Source organism: Otolemur garnettii, unplaced genomic scaffold (genome assembly GCF_000181295.1).
Source record: "Otolemur garnettii isolate 467f Iridium unplaced genomic scaffold, OtoGar3 scaffold00014, whole genome shotgun sequence".
NCBI classification, from domain to species: Eukaryota; Metazoa; Chordata; class Mammalia; order Primates; family Galagidae; genus Otolemur; species Otolemur garnettii.
The window spans coordinates 5744549-5763166 of NW_003852409.1; the positions used below are offsets into that span (position 1 = coordinate 5744549).

Here is an 18618-nt window from a genome sequence, read left to right on the forward strand (position 1 = left end):
TCTTTCATAATTTCATAAAGAAGAGCCTCTGTGTTTTGTGAAGCAACTTCATCACCTTCAGGGATTCCTATAAGGTGAATATTAGCTTTCTTCAAATTATCCCAGAGCTCTCTGAGAGAATAATCCATCTTTGCTTTCCATTTCTGTTCCTCTTTGGATACTTGGGCACATTCAAAAGGTTTGTCTTCGATGTCTGAGATCCTTTCTTCTGCTTGCTGCATTCTACTACTAAGGGATTCTACCGTATTTTTCAGATCTTTGAGGGCTGCAATCTCTTTCCTCATTGTTTCAAAATCTTTAGTGGTTTTGTCTTTGAATTCGTTGAATTCTTGAGTGAACTCTTGGAATGCTCCTTGAATTTCTAATTCTATCTTTGCCTCTATTCTATTAATCTTATTTGCAATCCAAATCCTGAATTTGATTTCTGACATTTCAGCCAACTGTTTATGAAGAGGATTTTCAGCTGCCTTTCTTGGGGAGGTTGATCTACTCTGGTTATTCATATTACCAGAGCTTTTCTGCTGATTCTGCCCCATGATTATTTTACCCCATTTGGATTTTCCCCTTGAGCTTTGTCAAGGACTTATATGGTGTTATGGCTTGAGAGACTGGGGACCTGCTTGGTCTGGTGGGGCTAAGTGGCTCTGTCTTATTTTCAGCTGGTCTCTGTCCTACCCTAGTGAATCAGTCACTCTTGGTTGAAGTCTCTGCTGTGGAGAAACACCAGCAAAAATCAAACCTTCCCTCAACCATATACCCAGGGTGCCACTTTGGGTAGTCCTTGGGTGATTTGCCTGGTTCAAGGGGTCCAAATCAGTTGTCCCAGTCAGCACCAGTCTCAGGTGGGAGAGTTCAAAAACTCTCTGGCAACTAGATGGGGGGGGGGTCTGCTGGCAGCTCAGATATGACTCACTCCAGTGCTCCGTGAGGGCAGAAGGACCCACCCAGCAAATGAATTAGTCTGGGAAGGCTGATGCCTCCTTCCCCAACTTGCACCCAGTCACTGGTCCCACAGGGCTGTGTCCCAGTTCACTCCAGTGAGCAACTGCTCTGGGGGTTTATGATTGCCTGAGTCACCAGGAGATCTGAGTCTGGCAGGGGGACTTTCAGTGTTTAATGTAGGTGGGGGCAGTTCACTCAGTTCCAGCCCCACACCTGTTGATGTTGCTAGCAGAACAGGACAGAGCCACTTCACAGAATTTGTTTCTGTCCTGGCTAAATTTCTCTGCAGGTCAGATGCTGCTAGAGCTGATACAAAACTCAGCCTTGGGCAGCAAGCAATTAGAGTTTACACTCAGGTGTTAATTCCAGCCTCTGCCTGCCCACTGCCTTTGTCTCAGCTGTATTCCCCTGAGGGCGAGGTGCTATTATGATCAGATAAGCAGCCTACTAGGTCAGCCCCTCCCTATAAGTCTGTGAGCTGCTCATATTCTAGTCCCCGTGCTCTGCCCAGGTTGGTACCACTCTTAGGGCTTCTTTTTACTCACAAAACTTCCCAAATCCACTCCGCCAGTGGCTGCCACCAGAGAAGATGCCTGGAACCTCTGGTTGCCCAGAGAGACAGGGCATGTCTCTGGAATGGCCTCAGGGATGTGAGCCTTTCCAGCTGCTGCAGCTGCCGCTCTGCAACTCAGGATACCACAGCTTCTTTATGATTGCCTCTCAGCTGACCATCTTCTCCTTGCTCCCATGCCACAGAGTCAGCACAGACTAGCACCAGCCCTTTCCCCCTCTACTCCTCTCAAGAAAATACCCAAGAATCTGGACTCCATGGGTGACAAACCTCCAGACATTGGGGTGAGAGGGGGGGGGGGATCCTGTGAGTTCAGAGTTGCAGGTAGAGAATATATACAGTTTTATACAGTTTTACAGTTTTATGCCTTACAGGAGAGTGCTGTGGCACCCCAGTAAGGGTAGGAGGTCCAGTGTTTAGGGGGGATCTCTCCCGTGGGATAGAGTGGGAAGATGTTTGAACTCTGCTCACTTGTTCATATGGAGTAAACTGTGAGCCCTTCTTGTGGGGGAGGGGACTCCCGTCCGCTTGGTGGTGGATTTTGTACCTTTTGATTGTCTTTTGGGAGTTGCAGTTCAACTCAGCAAGGATGACATGCTCTCTTCAATCTCCCTTGGCTCAGCTCCAAACCATAGGCTTACTTGCTAAACTTCTGTCCTTAAGTCTCCTTCTGGACAGGAGCCTCTGTAGAAAGCTGGCTGCAGTCCGCCATCTTGCCTCTGCCCCCCTGTTTGCACAATTTCTAAGAAAGCTGAACAGAGAAATATTTCTTTTTCAAAATTGTTTCTAAGAATCTATTTTTTGTTTGTTTTACAGAGTTCCTGAGTAAAGAGCCAGAGAAGGAACTTCACGCTTCAACAGTATCTTGAGGGCACACTCTGCACATCAGCAATAATCTGATACTCTCATCTCCAAAGAAAGGCAGAGGGGCCAACTTGTGGACTTTGACATCTGGCCCAGTTTGCATTCATAATCTACCTGCCCCCGAGAGAGAGAGGAGCAGACACAGCAGTTTCTCAACTGTCCCCTGCCACTCTACATCCCCTTTAATATAGCTAGCCACCTGGCCTCAGCTACTGGCTTTTCCCTTCTCTTCCTTTGGGATGCGGGGCTTTCTCCCTGGTCTTTTTTGATCCCTCTCTTCTCCCACTCTCTTTGCTTCTAAAAAGATTAAATACATTTTATAGCTTCTATCCTATCTTTATCTGGAGTAATTTTTCTCAAACGCACATGCACTAGCTCACACCCTAACAATAGTAAAACACATTAAAAAAAAAAAAAAACCCAGAATCATGCCCAAATACAGTGGCTCATCTATAATCCCAGCACTTTGGGAAGCCAAGGTGAGAGGATTGCTTGAGGCCAGGAATTCAAGACCAGCCTACAAAAATATAACAAGACTCCCATCTTTACCAAAAAAAAAAGAAAGAAAGAAAAACAAAAAGGCTCGGTGCCCTGTTGCTCAGTGGTTAGGGCACCAACCACATACACCAGGGCTGGCAGGTTGGAACCTGGCCCAGGCCAGCTAAACAACAATAACAACTACAACAAAAAAATGGCCAGGTGTTGTGGCAAGTGCATTTGTAGTCTCAGCTACTTGGGAGGCTGAGGCAAGAGAATTGCTTAAGCTCAAGAGTTTGAAGTTGGTGTGAGCTATGACTCCACAGCACTCTATTAAGTCTCTACATAGTGAAACTCTGCTTCAAAAAAAAAAAAAAAAATAGAAAAAGAAAAAGGAAGAAAGGAAAATTAGACAGGTGTGGGCACCTGTAGTCCCAGGTCCCAGTTTCTCTGGAGGCTGAGGCAGGAGGATCACTTGAACCCAGGAATTTGAGACTGCAGGGAGCTATGATTGCCCTACTACACTCCAGCCTGGGTTACAGATGAGACCCTAAAAAAAAAAAATGCAGCAGCAGCAGTGTGTTACTTGCAAATCCCAGGGACAGGAGGATTGCAGATCTCAGAGGGCCAACAGGAAGAGGGGAGCTATCTGGGACACGCACCCAACCAGAAGGTGGGGAGCAAGAGACAGCTGTGGCTGAGAGACAGGCCCCATGGACATCTGCCCAGGATGTGTGTGGAGTGTGGGGATCAGAGGGCCGTCACGTGTGATGTGTCTAGCTGTCCCAGGTGGCAGTTGTATAAGGCAGGTATCTGGATCAATCATGTTGAAAAACTGGGATGAGGCAGAGAATCATAAACTGTGTGCTGACTAAACCCTGCTTCTGATGTGGGAAAGTTCAACTTATATTCAAAACAGATGCCAAGGCAACATAAAATTTTAGGAATTCAGTATAGTAATACTTTTCTATTTTTGCCATACCAGGGCACTCTCTGACATATTACTTATAAGGCATGGATAATCTTTATTAATACCTCTCAATGAATTTACATCCTCCGTAATCACTTTATTCTTCCCCTGAAGTCTTATTACACTGAGGCAAGGCCCTGGGGCTCGCTGTTCTGGGAAAAGTCTGAGGACTCTACACCTTAACTAAAGGAGGGAATGGATTATCAGAAACGGGAAGCCTCCGAGGATGCTTTTGTTTGGAGTTCTGGAAAACAAAGTAAAATGGACATTTTATGTTTAGACAGAGAGAGATTTGCCCCTGCAGTAGTTCTCTGCCTGCACTCCCAGGCTCTCCAAGGCATCCTTTGAAATCTAGGTGGAGGCAGCTATACCCTCACAGCTCATGCGCTCTGCACCATGATGAAGACGGCACTGCATAAACACTGCCAAGGTTTACCATCTGTGCCTTCCAAAGGAGGGGCCCAAACTACTGCACCTGCGCCTTCCTGGGGGCAGCTGAAAAGCACTGCCTGGGAATGTGGGGAGTGAAGACTTGAGTGACCCGGCACCAAGATCCCACAGGAGCCCTTGACCCCTCTTTTGACATAATTCTATCCCCAGGTCTTGGCACTCTGAGCCTGTAATGGGAGGGGAAGCACAAACCGTGAAATGCTTTGGGTCGTTCGTCCACTGTCTTGATGACTAGCACCTGGCTTCTACCTAGCTGTACTAATTTCCTTATTAAGTGGTTGCTTAGCCACATGCTTGGTCTGTTCTGTCTATAGACCACAAACTGCACAAAAGAAAACCCGAACCAGAAAAATACTATCCATTTAGATATTCCTGCAGTCCAAAGTTTTTTAGTCATATTGGACTTCTTGTATTCTGGTACCCTGATACTCAAAAGCCAAAATGCCAGTGAAGTGATGACAGTGGCCAGCTATCTTCCAATGAGTGAAGTTATTTAAAGTTGCTGAAATTTCATTAAGATACCTAAAATACAAGCATTAAATCAGAAGCTCCAACGTCTGTAGTTGTAAACTATAATAGAAAACCAGTTAATAGAGATGATCTGTCTTCATCATGGGATCAAAAAATTGCCAGTTTGGGGGCAACATGAAATCTTACTGATTTGCCTATTTATGTAAAAATTGAAAATGATGATTCCAATTGATGAGCGCCAAATGAATGACCATAGTTGTTTCCAGCATAGATCTCCTAAAACGGCTGAAAATGAATCCAAAGATCATACAAAAATGCTCCCAGGGAATTCAAGAGACTGGCAAAACAAGGAGGAAAAACCTTCATTTATAATATACCACATAATAATGAAAATAATTTAGAATATTGCTCAGTGATGCAGCTACCTGTTGCCTATCTGGAAGAAATATACTACTCATCAAGGAAGAATGAAATTTGGATGACACTCTCCTCTCAGGGCCCTGTGGTCATAGGAATGTGAATTCAGTTACTGGCTGAAGCCAGCTCTGGTCCAGATGGAGGTGATGCTGCTACTTCACGTGATTTAAAGTATGGTTTGATGCCTGGTCCTTCAAGTGATTTCCAGTATGAATTAATACCAGGTACTTCAAATTATTCCAAGTATGGATTGATACCATGTCCTTCAAATGATTTCAGGTACGGAGTATTGCTGGAATCTTGGCCAAAATAAGAAACTTGAGAAAATGGTGTATCAGCTCTATCCAAATGCCCTCACTGTAGTGAGGTAGACAAATACTAAAAAGGTACTTGTTTATGTGGCAGTGCGATTATTTAGCTGTGATATTTGTAGAAAGCTGTTTACTAAAAGAAAACATGTAGAAGCATTCCCTGGTCTATAAAAAGGATAAATAATGTAAATGTGCGATGTGTAAGAAGGACTTCTGTTAGCAGCCAGTGTTGGGATGGATTTGAACACTATGATGTCTGTGCAGACTGTGAAGGGCAAGAGGCTGCACAGCAGGGTCAGGATGCAGAATTCTCTTGAGATGAAGAATCTGAGAACAAAGTAGACGCTGATTGGGGAGCTGGGTGATGGAGATGATCAGAATGATCATCCATCTTAATGGAATGAATCAAGAGATGGTTGTATGTCTCTATCTCATTAACTTTGCTCCTTGAGGTTGCTGCATTTGAACATAGCATGAATTGATAATTTGGATTGCTGAACTTGAAGCCTTGCAAAATATGGTACATGCTGAATTGTAGTTATATTGCTATGAAAACTGTAGGGTCAAAGCCTTATAACAAAGATAACTTTTTAGTATTTTGATAGGACTGTATAGCAAACAACCATGTGGTTAGATTACGTGGAGTATCCACATATTCAAAGTAAATTTTTTTTACTTATAGGATATATAGTAGCTATTTGAGTCCTGTGAAAATATAGTACCTGCTTTTATAGAGCTTATGTTTGTGCGCTACTTTTAACATAAATGAAGGCCAGAAGGGGTGGTTCATGCCCTGTAATCCTAGCACTCTGGGAGGCCAAGGTGGATGGCCTGCTTGAGGTTAGGCATTTGAGACCAGCCTGAGCAAAAGTGAGACCCAGTACCTAAAACCTAGCTGGGTGTTGTGGCTGAAGCTTGTAGTCCCAGCTACTCAGGAGGCTGAGGCAAGAGGATCACTTGAACCCAGGAGTTTGAGATTGCTGTGAGGTATGAGGCCATGGCACTCTACCCAGGGTAACAGAGTAAAGACTGTCTCAAAAAAAAAAAAAAAAAAAGAGAGAGAGAGAAGAAAAAAGAAAAGAAAAATATTAACTCGGCATGGTGGCAGGCACATATTGTCCCAGCTATTCAAGAGGCTGAGGCAAAAGGATTGGTTGAGCCAGGAGTTTGAGGTTACTGTGTAGACTATAGAGTACTACAGGACAGCACTCTGCCCAGGGTGACAGAGTAAGACTCTATCCCAAAAAAACAAAAACAAAAAACTCCCAAAACATGAAAGAAGAAAATCCATTTATTGAGTACGGTGCCAGCTGACCCAATTATCCTGTCCATCAACCCATTCAGACTAGTATGCATTGGTAGAGTTTTGCTCCTATTTTTACATTTAATTTAATTTTTTAAATGAATGAGAAGATTTGGGAACTCCATTGGTTCTATTTTCTAGTACTTCTCATTTTAATTTGCTGCATAACTTAAACCAATTATCTTCTAGCTTTGGGTATTATTTCTTAACTTTGTGCTGATGCGTTCACTTGTTAGAATTCAAGAGGTAATTTGTTGGAATGAATTGACTTCCTCAATCCACCCTTTCCCTTCTGATGGAATTTTACTACTGCACAAATGAGGAATGATGTTGTAAAGTTACCATGGTGAAGTTGGCAGATACGGCTAAAATGATTATGATTCAGAAGGAACTTTCTTCTGCTGCTCTAATCTGACAATGGGTTACTATATGAGGCTTTGCTGACATGATATTTTTGTGGTATCTGTTACTTTGGCACTATTCCTATTTGCCTTTCCAAATTTTTGCCAATGTGCTATATCTCAGTCCTATTTGAAAGGCCTAATCAGAATAAAAGTCATGGACATACGAAGTAAAATTATTTTTTAAATTTATTCCCCATGTCCAATTTAATTAGCTTGCTCTGTGGTATAAGTAAGCTATCAAGTTTTTACCCTTGTGCCAGTTTTACCATTCAAATTAACACTAAATGTGAGAGGAAAAAAAAAACCCACCCCACATTCTTCCACGAAAATCAAGAGGTGCTGGTAAAGAGCTTAACTTCTCTATTTCTTAGGATTCTAGTCTTCTCAGAGTTGACTGGTTACAGTTGAAATGAGATGCTTCCTGAGAAATTTCTGGATCTCCTTCCAAGAATGCTCCTGTGCGGCTGCGTGTGGGATCACCTCTCCTCCCCAGTGTACGGATGAGGACAAGGCCCTGAGCCCTGAGGCAGGGCACAGCGGAGAGTAAGGAGGCTCTATCAGGTGGCCTGCCCCAGGGTAAGATAGCAAGGTCCAGTTGCTCTTCCCGTTCCTCCTCAGCCGGTCTGTGGCTAGCTCCGCATGCCTTTTGCTGTTGACATTCTTATCTGCTTCTCCTACAATGAAGAGGAAATGTCCATGGGCTTTTTCAATGGGAAGAAAACTCTGACTGGCTATAATTTGAGTTTCCTCAAACATGCGATAGAACTCTGTTAACCCCAAGGTATTGATAGCTACTAATTGTATAGAGGGGGGAACAGGTGGATAAATCTGACCACGATAAACCTGTGGAACTTCAAAAACAAAGGGGGTTCCATTAATAAGTACGGTGGCTGTGATTTGTTTTAGGTGAATACCCATAGAGAGTCCAATCTCAGCTCCTTTGCAGGTAGAGACTACCCCAATCCCTGGGCCATGGACCTGAAAAAATAATAGAAGTGAGATGTTATTTCATCTCTCATTTAGGAAAACTCCACAATCTCAAAGAACAAACAAACTGCAATAACCAATGGGAACCAAGCAAGTATTAATTTTACTCACACACTTAGCTCTGGAGTTCTAGAATATGTAACATGTATTTAAAGTAACTACTGTAGAGATGTGCCAAGATTCACTGACTGAATACTGTGGATTCAGTATTGTGTAAAGCTCTGAGCTTAAGAACACCAGTGTACTAGGGAAAGTAAGAAAAGGCATGTGACCATTGTGAATAATGTGAGTTAGGCTATAACTAATTGATGAACTTTGTCTTTAAGCTCCCTAGAAGTTCAGAGGAAAGAGACCTTATTGGAAAAGACTGAGAAAGAAAGTGAGATTCGTAGGACAGAGCACGGAAAGAGGAACAGAGAACTCTAGACTTACTTTAGTTTCTCCAAAAGGTTTCTCCTTTGAGAGAAAAGATTGAATAAAGTAGGCTTGGCTCAGCTTCCTCTTTCATTGTCAGTCATCAAATAAACATTTTTAGATCATCCACCCTATGCCAACCAGGTAGGGGATGGAAGACAGGGGACAGGAGTCACAGCATATACAGGCACCATTTCTTATCCTCAAGGAACTCATTGCAAGATGAAGAGAAAAGAGGGGGAAAAAACCCCACACAGATGATTGAGAGTATCATAAATTCTATTATGTCAGAATGCATATATGCAAGACTGCCAGCCTAGATTAGCAGAGAATAACGGGAGGATCAAAGAGAGACTCTCGGAGGAAATGGGCTATGAAATGAGCCTTCTTATTAAAAAATGAAAGCCAACAAAAAGAAATGGGATGCTATGTGTTTGTAGCAGGGTCAGTTGTCCACAGGAGAGCCATTCTCCACAATGTCAATGCTAATGTGACCTTGGTTTTATATGGTACAGCCATGTATCCTGCCCAAGGAACAAATTTTGATGATCCTGAATCCACTTGCCTTTCCTATATATTTCTTCAGCCTCTCTTATAAGGCCAACATAGTCTACCTAAGGACTTTTTTCCCCATGTAGAATGACATAGAATCATTAAGAGAAAGCCTGTGTTTCTTTTTGTTTGTCTATTTATTTCTGAGACAAAATCTTGCTCTGTTGCTAGGCTAGAGTGCCATGGCCTCAGCTCATAGCAACTCGAAACTCCTAGGTCTGAGCAGTTTTCCTGCCTTAGCCTCCCAAGTAGCTGAGACTACAGGTGCCCACCACATCACCTGGCTTATTTTTAGTAGAGACAAGGTCTTGCTCTTGTTCAAGTTGGTCTTGAACTCCTGAGCTTAGGGGATCCTCCTGCCTTGGTGTCCAAGAGTGCTAGGATTACAGGTGTGAGCCACCATACCAGGTGAAAACCTGTTTTTCTGACCATTCTTTCCAGGTTAGGCTGCTGAGATGTTAACTTAATGTCTAAAACTGCCAGAGCTATCTTGTGACTTTTAGGATAAGGCTAGAAAATTGCAGAAATATCGACCTAGTTTCCTTGACTAAAATCTCCACTAAGTTTCTGAACCAAAGCCTGAACTACCTATCTCCAGACTGTTACATGAGAGAATAAAATGCCTCATATGGTTGTTTAAGCCACCATCAGCTGTTATATGAGAGAATAAAATGCCTTATATGATGGTTGTTTAAGCCACCATCATCTGCTTTTCTAGGAAATGGCTACATTTTTGCATGGATTCCTCCATGGATTCACCATGGCAGGAACACACACACAAATTCAAAGGCATCAAACAGAAATACATTTGGGGAACCACAGGTAGCTCTTCATTAGTTGAATTTAGACTGTAAGGAGGGAAACAGCAAAATAAGGCTGTAGAAGAAAATAGCAACCAGATAGGGAATAGCTTTCAAAGACATGCTAAATAGCCTCCACTCTTTTCTCCTAAGGAAAGAGGGGAATTCGGACAAATTTTACAGATGGGCATAAGATAAGGCTGAAGTATGCAGGAGTCAAATCATAGGAAGTTTTTTCCTAACATGTTAGGAAGCCTGGCCTTTATCCTATAGTAAATAGGGTGACTATTCAGCAAGTAAGTAAAATAGCTGAACTCTAGAAAGGCCAGTCTCACAACTGACTTGCAAAATTGGAGGCAGGGGCCAGACGCACTGGCTTTTATGTCTGTAATCCTATCCCGGGAGGCTGAGGTGGGAGGATCACTTGAGCTCTACTTTTTCTATTTTTAGTGGAGAAAGGGTGAGCAAGAAGGAGACCCCGTCTATACTAAAAATAGAAAAATTAGCCAGGCCTTGGGGCAGGAGCCTGTCGGAGGATCACTTGAGCCTAAGAGTTTGAGGTTGCTGTGAGCCATAGGCTGGTGCTATGGCTCTCTGGCCTAGAGTAACAGAGTGAGACTCTGTCTCAAAAATAAATTAATACATAAAAGCAGAGCTTATTGCAATGGTATAGTGCAGACAGGAAATGATGGTGTCCTGCATTAAAATAATATCAGTGAGGATGAAAAGAAAACGACATGTTCGTGAGTTATTTTTGAATGCAGAGTATACAGCTCCCAATCACCAATTTGGTATAGGACTGAAATGAAAAGGAGTTAAAGGGGAGGGTTCTTTGTGCCATAAAATAAAGTTCTGATTCTCCTCCAGCACTTGCACTTTGCAAGATCAGAGTTTCAGAAACATCTCTTTTATAAACCATAATTGATTTCCTGTATTATCTTAATCAATCTCATAGATTTTCAAGGCAATTTATAAAATAATGTCTGAGATTTTTTTCCCTTGTTATTTAGAAAAACATGAATGCATGTATGACTTATGCCAAGCAGACAGAAATATGAAAAACTTCTAGGGTAAGGGAACAAATGAAATGAGTCATATATACTCTGTTTTCTATCCTGAATATTATCTGGGTGGTTTAAATCACTTAAAAGATCTTTCCCAGCTGTGAAATTCTGCCTTTTTAATTTTTTTTTTTTTTTTTTTTGAGATGGAATCTCACTATGTCACCCTCGGTAGGGTGCCATGGCTTCACAGCTTGCAGCAACCTCCAACTCTTGGCCCTAAGTGATTCTCTTGCCTCAGCCTCCCAAGTAGCTGGGACTACAGGCGCCCATCACATCACTCAGCTGTATTTAGAGACAGTGTCTCACTCTGGCTCAGGCTGATCTCCAACTCCTGAACTCAGGCAATCCACCCATGTTGGCCTCCCAAGTGCTGGGATTACAGAAATGAGTCACTGTGCCTGGCCAGAAACATACTTCAAAGTTAAGTCACAAAATTATTATTAAAAATTATTTTATTTTATTTATTTTTTTGTAGAGACAGTCTCACTTTATCATCCTTGGTAGAGTGCAAGGCATCACAGCTCACAGCAACCTCCAACTCCTGGGCTTAGGCAATTCTCTTGCCTCAGCCTCCAGAGTAGCTGGAACTACAGGCACCCGCCACAACACCCGGCTATTTTATGTTTTTGTTGCAGTTCGGCCAGGGCCGGGTTCGAACCCACCACCCTTGGTATATGGGGCCGGAGCTCTACCCATTGAGGCACAGGCACCACCCCTAAAAATTATTCTAAAATGAGCTTAAACTTACTAGAAAGGCAAAGATTAATTACCTTAGGGTGTCTCAGGAGAAAGTTGGCAGCTTCCTCAAAATACTCCAAATCTGTTATCTCTGGTTGAGGTGGCAGATCGTCATAGTCACAATAAGCCAAGGCCAAGGAGACAAAGCCACGACTGGCTAAGAGACCCGCCCGAAATTCAAGCAGCCCACCTATACCACCAAACAAGTCAATCACCCCCGGGAAACGTCCCTCTCCTGAAAAAGGACAAACAAAACAGAATTAGGTAGGAAGATGAGGATGGAAAAAGAAGAATACACAAATTTGGAAATATATGAATTTTAAAAAGGAACTTCGAAGTTTCCAGGCTTGTAATGGGGTAGAATTAAGGACTATTGAGTATATAATGGAACACGACATCTAGAAGTTTGACTGGGAATTGTGTTCACTGACATGTTTAATTCTGCATCCAAGGAGAATGGGAACTCGTGGTGGTTCATTTCCATACTCTTGGTGTAAAGAAAGTCATAGAAACCAGACCAGAGATTCTTAACTTCTAAAGAGGTGCACAAACAGGCTTTAGGAAATCTGTAAAAATCCAAAATTACACCATATGCAAGGTATGGTACCAATGTTTATATGTGCGTTTTACTTAGGAGAAATTCCACAGATTTAATTGGAATCTCAATGAAGTATATAGCTAAATTTTTTAAAAATGATTATTAATATTTAGCAAAAATCTTGACTTAACACTGCTCTGTTAGACTATGCAGCGATGAAATCTCATATCTAAGCAGGTGTAAATGATGAACCCTTTCATTCAATAATGCTGCATTCATACCCTGGATCCTAACACACAGTAAAAGGTAGGGATGGTCTGAGTATCACTCTACACCAGGGGTCTTCAAACTTTTTAAACAGGGGGCCAGTTCACTGTCCCTCAGACTATTGGAGGGCTGGGCTGCAGGCCTCAGGACAAGTCGGCTGCTAAGCAGGACAGGCAGCGGCAGCAAAAACACCCACCGGGTCGGATAAATGTCCTAGGTGGGCTGCATGTGGCCCTCGGGCCGTAGTTTGAGAATGCCTGCTCTACACTCACTCTCTGTGAATCCAAGGTTTTCCCACAATAAACTAGAGGCCATACACTGAAAGGAATTTATAATGCACTATTTGGGAGTATTCTATTCTCTTATAAGTGATCTTAGCTAAGAAAGACTGCTCCTATCCACGTTTGAAAAGAGTGGCTTAATTTAAGGAAGTGGGAATTTTTTTAAAGTTGCTATCATTATTTTACCTTATTAAAAGAAATAAAATATTGGATATTTATTGGCTTAAAATATAATTTCGATAAGGAATAGGAAGAACATTTAACCTGACACTTGGGCCTGCTGACGTCATCTAGGAAATTGCTTTATTCAGCCCCACAGTAAACTCTGAGAAGTGTACTAACAGATGTTTTAAACCACTTATTGGTATGAGATTACTGTAATCATACTGAGTGTTCTGATACATTTTATGGACATTAGGGAGCATGCTTTATTATTTGATCTATGGAATTGTATATGAACATACAGTATTTGTGAAAGTAGATGTTATAAAGTTTCTTGGCATCCTCTATATTGGTGGCAATGTTTAGTCTATCCTATCTCCAGTTTGTTGTGGCCCCCAGGTGACCCTTAAACTGAAACTTAACATGGCAGAGGCCCCTAAAAGGAGCTGGGATATGGTTTCCATAATATCAAGTTAAAGGTCTTCAGATAGCCAAGCTTCCATACAGATGAACTTAGCCTACATCAAAAGCTACGTAAACCATAATGCAGGGACTCCACAAGCTGTACATAGTCATAGCCTTAGAAAAGCTCCAGAATTGCTGAGGTGAAATTTGAGTTGCTGTAGAAAATTACCACATTACCCAAAGTCAGTGCTATTTCTAAGGCAAGAAAAGAGTGCTTTGTGTATTATTGATATTCAAGCTAAATTTCCAGAGGAATCATGCATTCAAAGGAGGAAAAACAAGAATAACAGTAAGCAGAGTAATTCTACTCACCTGGAGGGAGAAAGAGGGCTCCTCGAAGGCGGCCTTCTCGGACCCGGATCCGTGTGACACCAGGTGCCACGTACCACCTCTCCAAAGTCAGGCTTGCCTTTGGAGCACTTATAGGTTTATTGTTCAGTAGGAAATCTAATTCATGAAGTTTTACTTGGACCTGAAAGGGGCTATTCATCACATCTGTTTTCAATAGTCTAGTTAACAACTTTTCAGGTTTCAGGGACCAGATGAGGCCCATGGGATGGACGCCCGTATAATCCCCTCCTAGGGAAGAATCGCGTTCTAGGTCCACTTCACCAACTTCATTGGCCCTATAGTAGGCTCGAGAATAAAACATGTTCCCCTTTTCATCTTTCAGTGATGCATGAAGAGTCACTATCTGAAAGGGGGTCAGGCCTGTAGCTCGGATATGCACTGGCTCATCAACAAGGGCAATCACAGGGGTAGCTGTCAGCTGAACCATCTTTGCAGGGTAGCACTGTGGATAATTCTTCAGGAATATCTGCAGCAAAGCCTCAAAATATAAGCTTCAAGTCAGTAATGAGTTTTAAAAAATTCAAAATATATGGAAATAAGAGGAAATGAAATAAAGTACAAGTAAGGTTAATGACAGATGGATTGGATCGGGATTCAGACCCCTTAGGATTCAGCTCTAACTCTCTAGTTCCTTAGGAAATACCCTGATAATGATCTTCTGGTACAAAACTCCTGAGAACTTTCAACGAATTTCTAGAATACAGAGAGCAAGTCAAAGAAGTCTTAGAACAATAATAAACCAATGTGGAAGAAGCAGCATCCAAAGTATGCATGAAGAGTGTCAATACATCAAGAAAGATAACACAGCATGTCATACAGAACCTTTGAAAAATCAGATACAATGGAGGATAGGGGCCGGGCATGGTGGCTCATGCCTGTAATCCTAGCACTCTGGGAGGCTGAGGTGGGTGGAATGCCTGAGCTCATGGGTTTGAGACCAGCCTGAGCAAGAGCAAGATCCTGTCTCTAAAAAGGTAGCCAGGCATTGTGGTGGGTGCCTGTAGTCTCAGCTACTTGGGAGGCTAAGGCAAGAGAATAGCTTGAGCCCAGGAGTGTGAGGTTGCTGTGAGCTGTGATGCCATGGGACTCTACCAAGGGCAACTATTAGGCCTAGACTAAGGTAGAAAAATACCAGTTAACTCCTAGTCAATTTCTGGGCTGCAAGCCCTCAACAAAATGGAGTAAGTCTGGTTCACTCCCAAGATAGATAGAAAAGTACTCACTGACTTTTGCTTGACTAACTCCCCTGAGAAATGAACAGGGAAATACCGACTGTCCCCGGACTGACCTTTAAGAAATACCAGGTGGAGAAAATACTGAAACAAAGATGTATGACTAACCACAACATTCTGCTTCTCTACAAGGCTTGCTAACCTATCCGAGTGCACCTGGGCAGCCTGTGTGCCAACCAGGATGCAGACCAAGCCTTAAAAACCTGATCCCTTAGGCACTTGGCGCTGCTCTCAGAAACCCCATGTTGGGACATGGAGGCAGTTGCTGGCCAACTCTTCAATAAAAGGACTCCTCTTTAAATGTGACTTGTCTAGCGATATGGTCTTTGAGAGGCTGCTGGACATAAGATAACAAAGTGAGACTCTGTCTCAAAACAAAACAAAACAATGGAGGATAGGAGTGAGATGTGTAGTGGTGAAGCCTTGAAAACAGGGTGGTTTATTGAACATCTCTATATGTGAAACACTTGGCTCCTCTGCTAATCCCCTTCCCAAGACCTGCACATAGAACGTCTGGCATCTGAGAGTTTACCTCCAACAGATCATAATAAAAAAATAGAAGGATCTTCTCAAAATACGAGAATAAAATCTTGGGGAAGAACAAAAAGGCTGACATATATTGCTCCTTAGAGAAAAACCAATCCATAGATTTGCCCAGTCCAGTCCAGCACGGTGGCTCACGTCTGTAATTCCAGCACTCTGGGAGGCCCAGGTGGGTGGATTGCCTGAGCTCCATTTTTTTTTTTTTTTTTTTTTTTTTTTGCAGTTTTTGGCTGGGGCTGGGTTTGAACCCGCCACCTCCAGTATATGGAGCCAGTGCCCTACTCCTTTGAGCCACAGGCGCTGCCCTGAGCTCCAGATTTTGAGACCAGCCTGAGCAAGAGAAGGACCCTATGTAAAAATAACCGGTCTTGAGCCCAGCACCTGTAGTCTCAGCTACTCAGGAGGCTGAGAAAAGGGAATCCCTTGAGCCCAAGAGTTTGAGGTTGCTGTGAACTGTGACGCCACCACACTCTACCCAGGGTGACAAAATGAGACTCTGTCTCTAAAAATATATTTGCCCACTCTAAAGCAATACTAGAAGCTGACAAGCCTTTCAGGTACATGAAAATCTTGCTATGCTTTTTATAATTCAAAATTAAGGAGTGCCCTTCTCAACTCTTCTTAAAGCCAGAAGAGTTACTACTGTTATTACTCCAACAACCACAACTAATTGGATAAACTAAAAAGTCAGCATTTGGGTTTTTTTTGGGGGGGGTGTCTCTTTTTGATTTAACTATTAGATTGCTGAGAATACAAAGAATTTAAATGAATTAATCTCTAGCAAGTGACAAGCTATTCAACAGAAGACAGGAAATTTTTGTCTCCTACATGCTGACTTTTGATGATGATGAAGCAGCAAAAAAGAAACCCCTAGAGAAAAATAAGGAGAAATCAAGAGAAAAAGTTATGCCATTTCAATGGATGTGTATGGGCTGGTTTGGTAGATTAGAATTCTGAGAAAATCCAGCCACACGGTCTTTCTCCAACTGGCAACTTTCTATTAGACTTCCTGATGCCATGTTCTCAGGGACAGTACATCAAAGACTGAGAGCAGGATGGCACGCTGAGGGACATCTGTCTAAGGCATTGCCTCACTCACATAAGGGAGGCAGCTGCCTTCAAAAGGATGGGGGCAGAGGACCAGAATAGACAAAGATTGTTCCAGGCTCAGAAAGCTACGAGCAGGACTGAAAAATCCTCCTCATTCTAGGATACAGTTTACTGACAGATCAAATGCAGTCATTGCTCTAAATAAACTTAAAATACAGTCTTCCTTCCACAGTTGGCCAGTAAGCTTTTTCCTATTTAAGTATCACATGCATGAACCAGTGTGCCCAACTAGAATTAAATTAATTGGAAAGTGATTAACTTTAGTTCAACTTATGTTGGCTTTTTTTGTTTTATTTTAAATCACTGCATTTCACTCCCCCAAAGGATTCCTAGATTTCATAAATAGATATAACATGAGGTCAAATCTTCGAGAAATATTTTCATAGAATGTAATCCTAACATGTCACTTGTCTTACATTAAAAGAAAATTATTGGGGCCAGGTGCAGTGGCTCATGCCTGTAATCCTAGCACTCTGGGAGGCTGAGGCAGGTGGATTGTCTGAGCTCAAGAGTTCTAGACCAGCCTGAGCCAGCGTGAGACCTTACCTCTAAAAATAGCTGGGTGTTGTGGTGGGCACCTGCAGTCTCAGCTTACTTGGGAGGCTGAGGCAAGAGAATCGCTTGAGCCCAGGAGTCTGAGGTTGCTGTGAGCTATGACACCATGGCATTCTACTGAGGGTGACAAAGTGAGATTCTATCTTGAAAAAAAAAAAAAAGAAAATTACTCTATGAACAAAATATAAATAGCACCAGAGTTTGGCTTCCCAGAATAAGAGAGTGTTTACTCAATATTCTAAGAAACAGTCTTTATAAAGAGGGTGAAATATTGGTGGTGATGGAGAAGAGAAAACGAAGAAAGATTATTTCTTTTTTGTGTGTGAGACAGGGTCTTGCTCTATTGTCCAGGCTAGAGGGCAGTGGCATCATCATAGCTTATTGCAACCTCAAATTCCTGGGCTCAAACAATCCTCCTGTCTCAATTTCCTGAGTAGCGGGGACTATAGGCCTGTATTACCATACCTGGCTAATTTTTCTACTTTTAGTAGAGATGAGGGGGAGGGGTCTCACTCTTTGCTCAGGCTTAAATTTTTTTATTTTTTGAGACAGAGTCTCATTTTGTCACCCTCAGTAGAGTTCTAAGATGTCACAGCTCACGGCAACCTCAAACTCTTGGGCTCAAGTGAGTCTCTTGCCTCAGTCTCCTGAGTAGCTGGGACTACAGGCACCCACCACAATGCGACTATTTTTAGAGACGAGATCTTGCTCTTGCTCAGGTTGGTTTGGAACCTGTGAACTCAGGGCAATCCATCTACCTCGGCCTCCCGGAGCACAGTACTAGGATTATAGGTGTGAGCCACTGTGCCTGGTCAAGAAATTATTTTTGATGGCCTTTCCTCTTCCTAGAGATACAAATTTCATGCCTCAATATTCTCGTAATAGCAAGTCCGTATTGAAAAATCTGTCTTAGAAAAATCAAACCGAATACATAACACTTATCTGAGCACTCTAGGGTCCTCCACAGCTGATATTACGATATGAGTAAAAAGATTATTTATCCTTGTGAACTGCCGTATTCCAAACACTAAATAACCCGATTTATTTCTAATTCAAGTGCTACAATTTTTTTTTTTTTTTTTTTTTGCAGTTTTTGGCTAGGGCTGGGTTTGAACCCGCCACCTCCGGCATATGGGGCAAGTGCCCTACTCCTTTGAGCCATAGGCACTGCCCTCAAGTGCTACAATTTCAATGAATTTCCAGCCAGCCCAGAAGAAACAGTCCTTAGAAGTCAAAGTACCTTTTTCCTTTTGAATCTTCTTTTTCAGCAGCAAAGGGAAAGACACTATGCCAAGTTGTTCAGAAGGCCAAAACCTCAAATATATCTTTTGTAGTCAAACTTTAGTCAAGCACTAGCTTATCATGCACTTTCTGTTCTA

At 42.4% G+C, this 18618-nt stretch overlaps 1 protein-coding gene and 1 pseudogene across 2 annotated transcripts; one reads left to right on the top strand and one right to left on the bottom strand.

The window, feature by feature from the left end:
- The first annotated feature begins 1770 nt into the window (after positions 1-1770).
- On the top strand, positions 1771-5911 carry LOC100942892 (annotated as a pseudogene).
- Positions 5912-6746: 835 nt separating this feature from the next.
- LOC100957390 (bile acid-CoA:amino acid N-acyltransferase) lies at positions 6747-18608 on the bottom strand. 2 transcript variants are annotated; one of them, XM_023510588.1, is made up of 5 exons: positions 18480-18608; positions 13761-14277; positions 11768-11970; positions 8095-8158; positions 6747-7854 (listed from the first exon to the last, which is right to left on the bottom strand). In XM_023510588.1, the coding sequence occupies exons 2-5, from the start codon at positions 14224-14226 to the stop codon at positions 7565-7567; spliced, it is 1023 nt and encodes a 340-aa protein (XP_023366356.1). In that variant the 5' UTR covers positions 14227-14277; positions 18480-18608; the 3' UTR covers positions 6747-7564. The 2 variants fall into 2 exon arrangements, with proteins under 2 accessions (XP_023366356.1, XP_003785226.1); XM_003785178.3 differs by having other exon boundaries at positions 6747-8158; positions 18480-18607.
- Positions 18609-18618: the final 10 nt, after the last annotated feature.

Coding starts and splice junctions, on each gene's coding strand:
- LOC100957390 (XM_003785178.3), bottom strand. CDS start 14,226: ATGGTTCAGCTGACAGCTACCCCTGTGATTGCCCTTGTTGATGAGCCA. Junction 11,971..13,760: donor AGCCCTCTTTCTCCCTCCAG/GTGAGTAGAATT, acceptor GTCCTTTTTCAG/GAGAGGGACGTTTCCCGGGG. Junction 8,159..11,767: donor TTCTCCTGAGACACCCTAAG/GTAATTAATCTT, acceptor TTATTTTTTCAG/GTCCATGGCCCAGGGATTGG.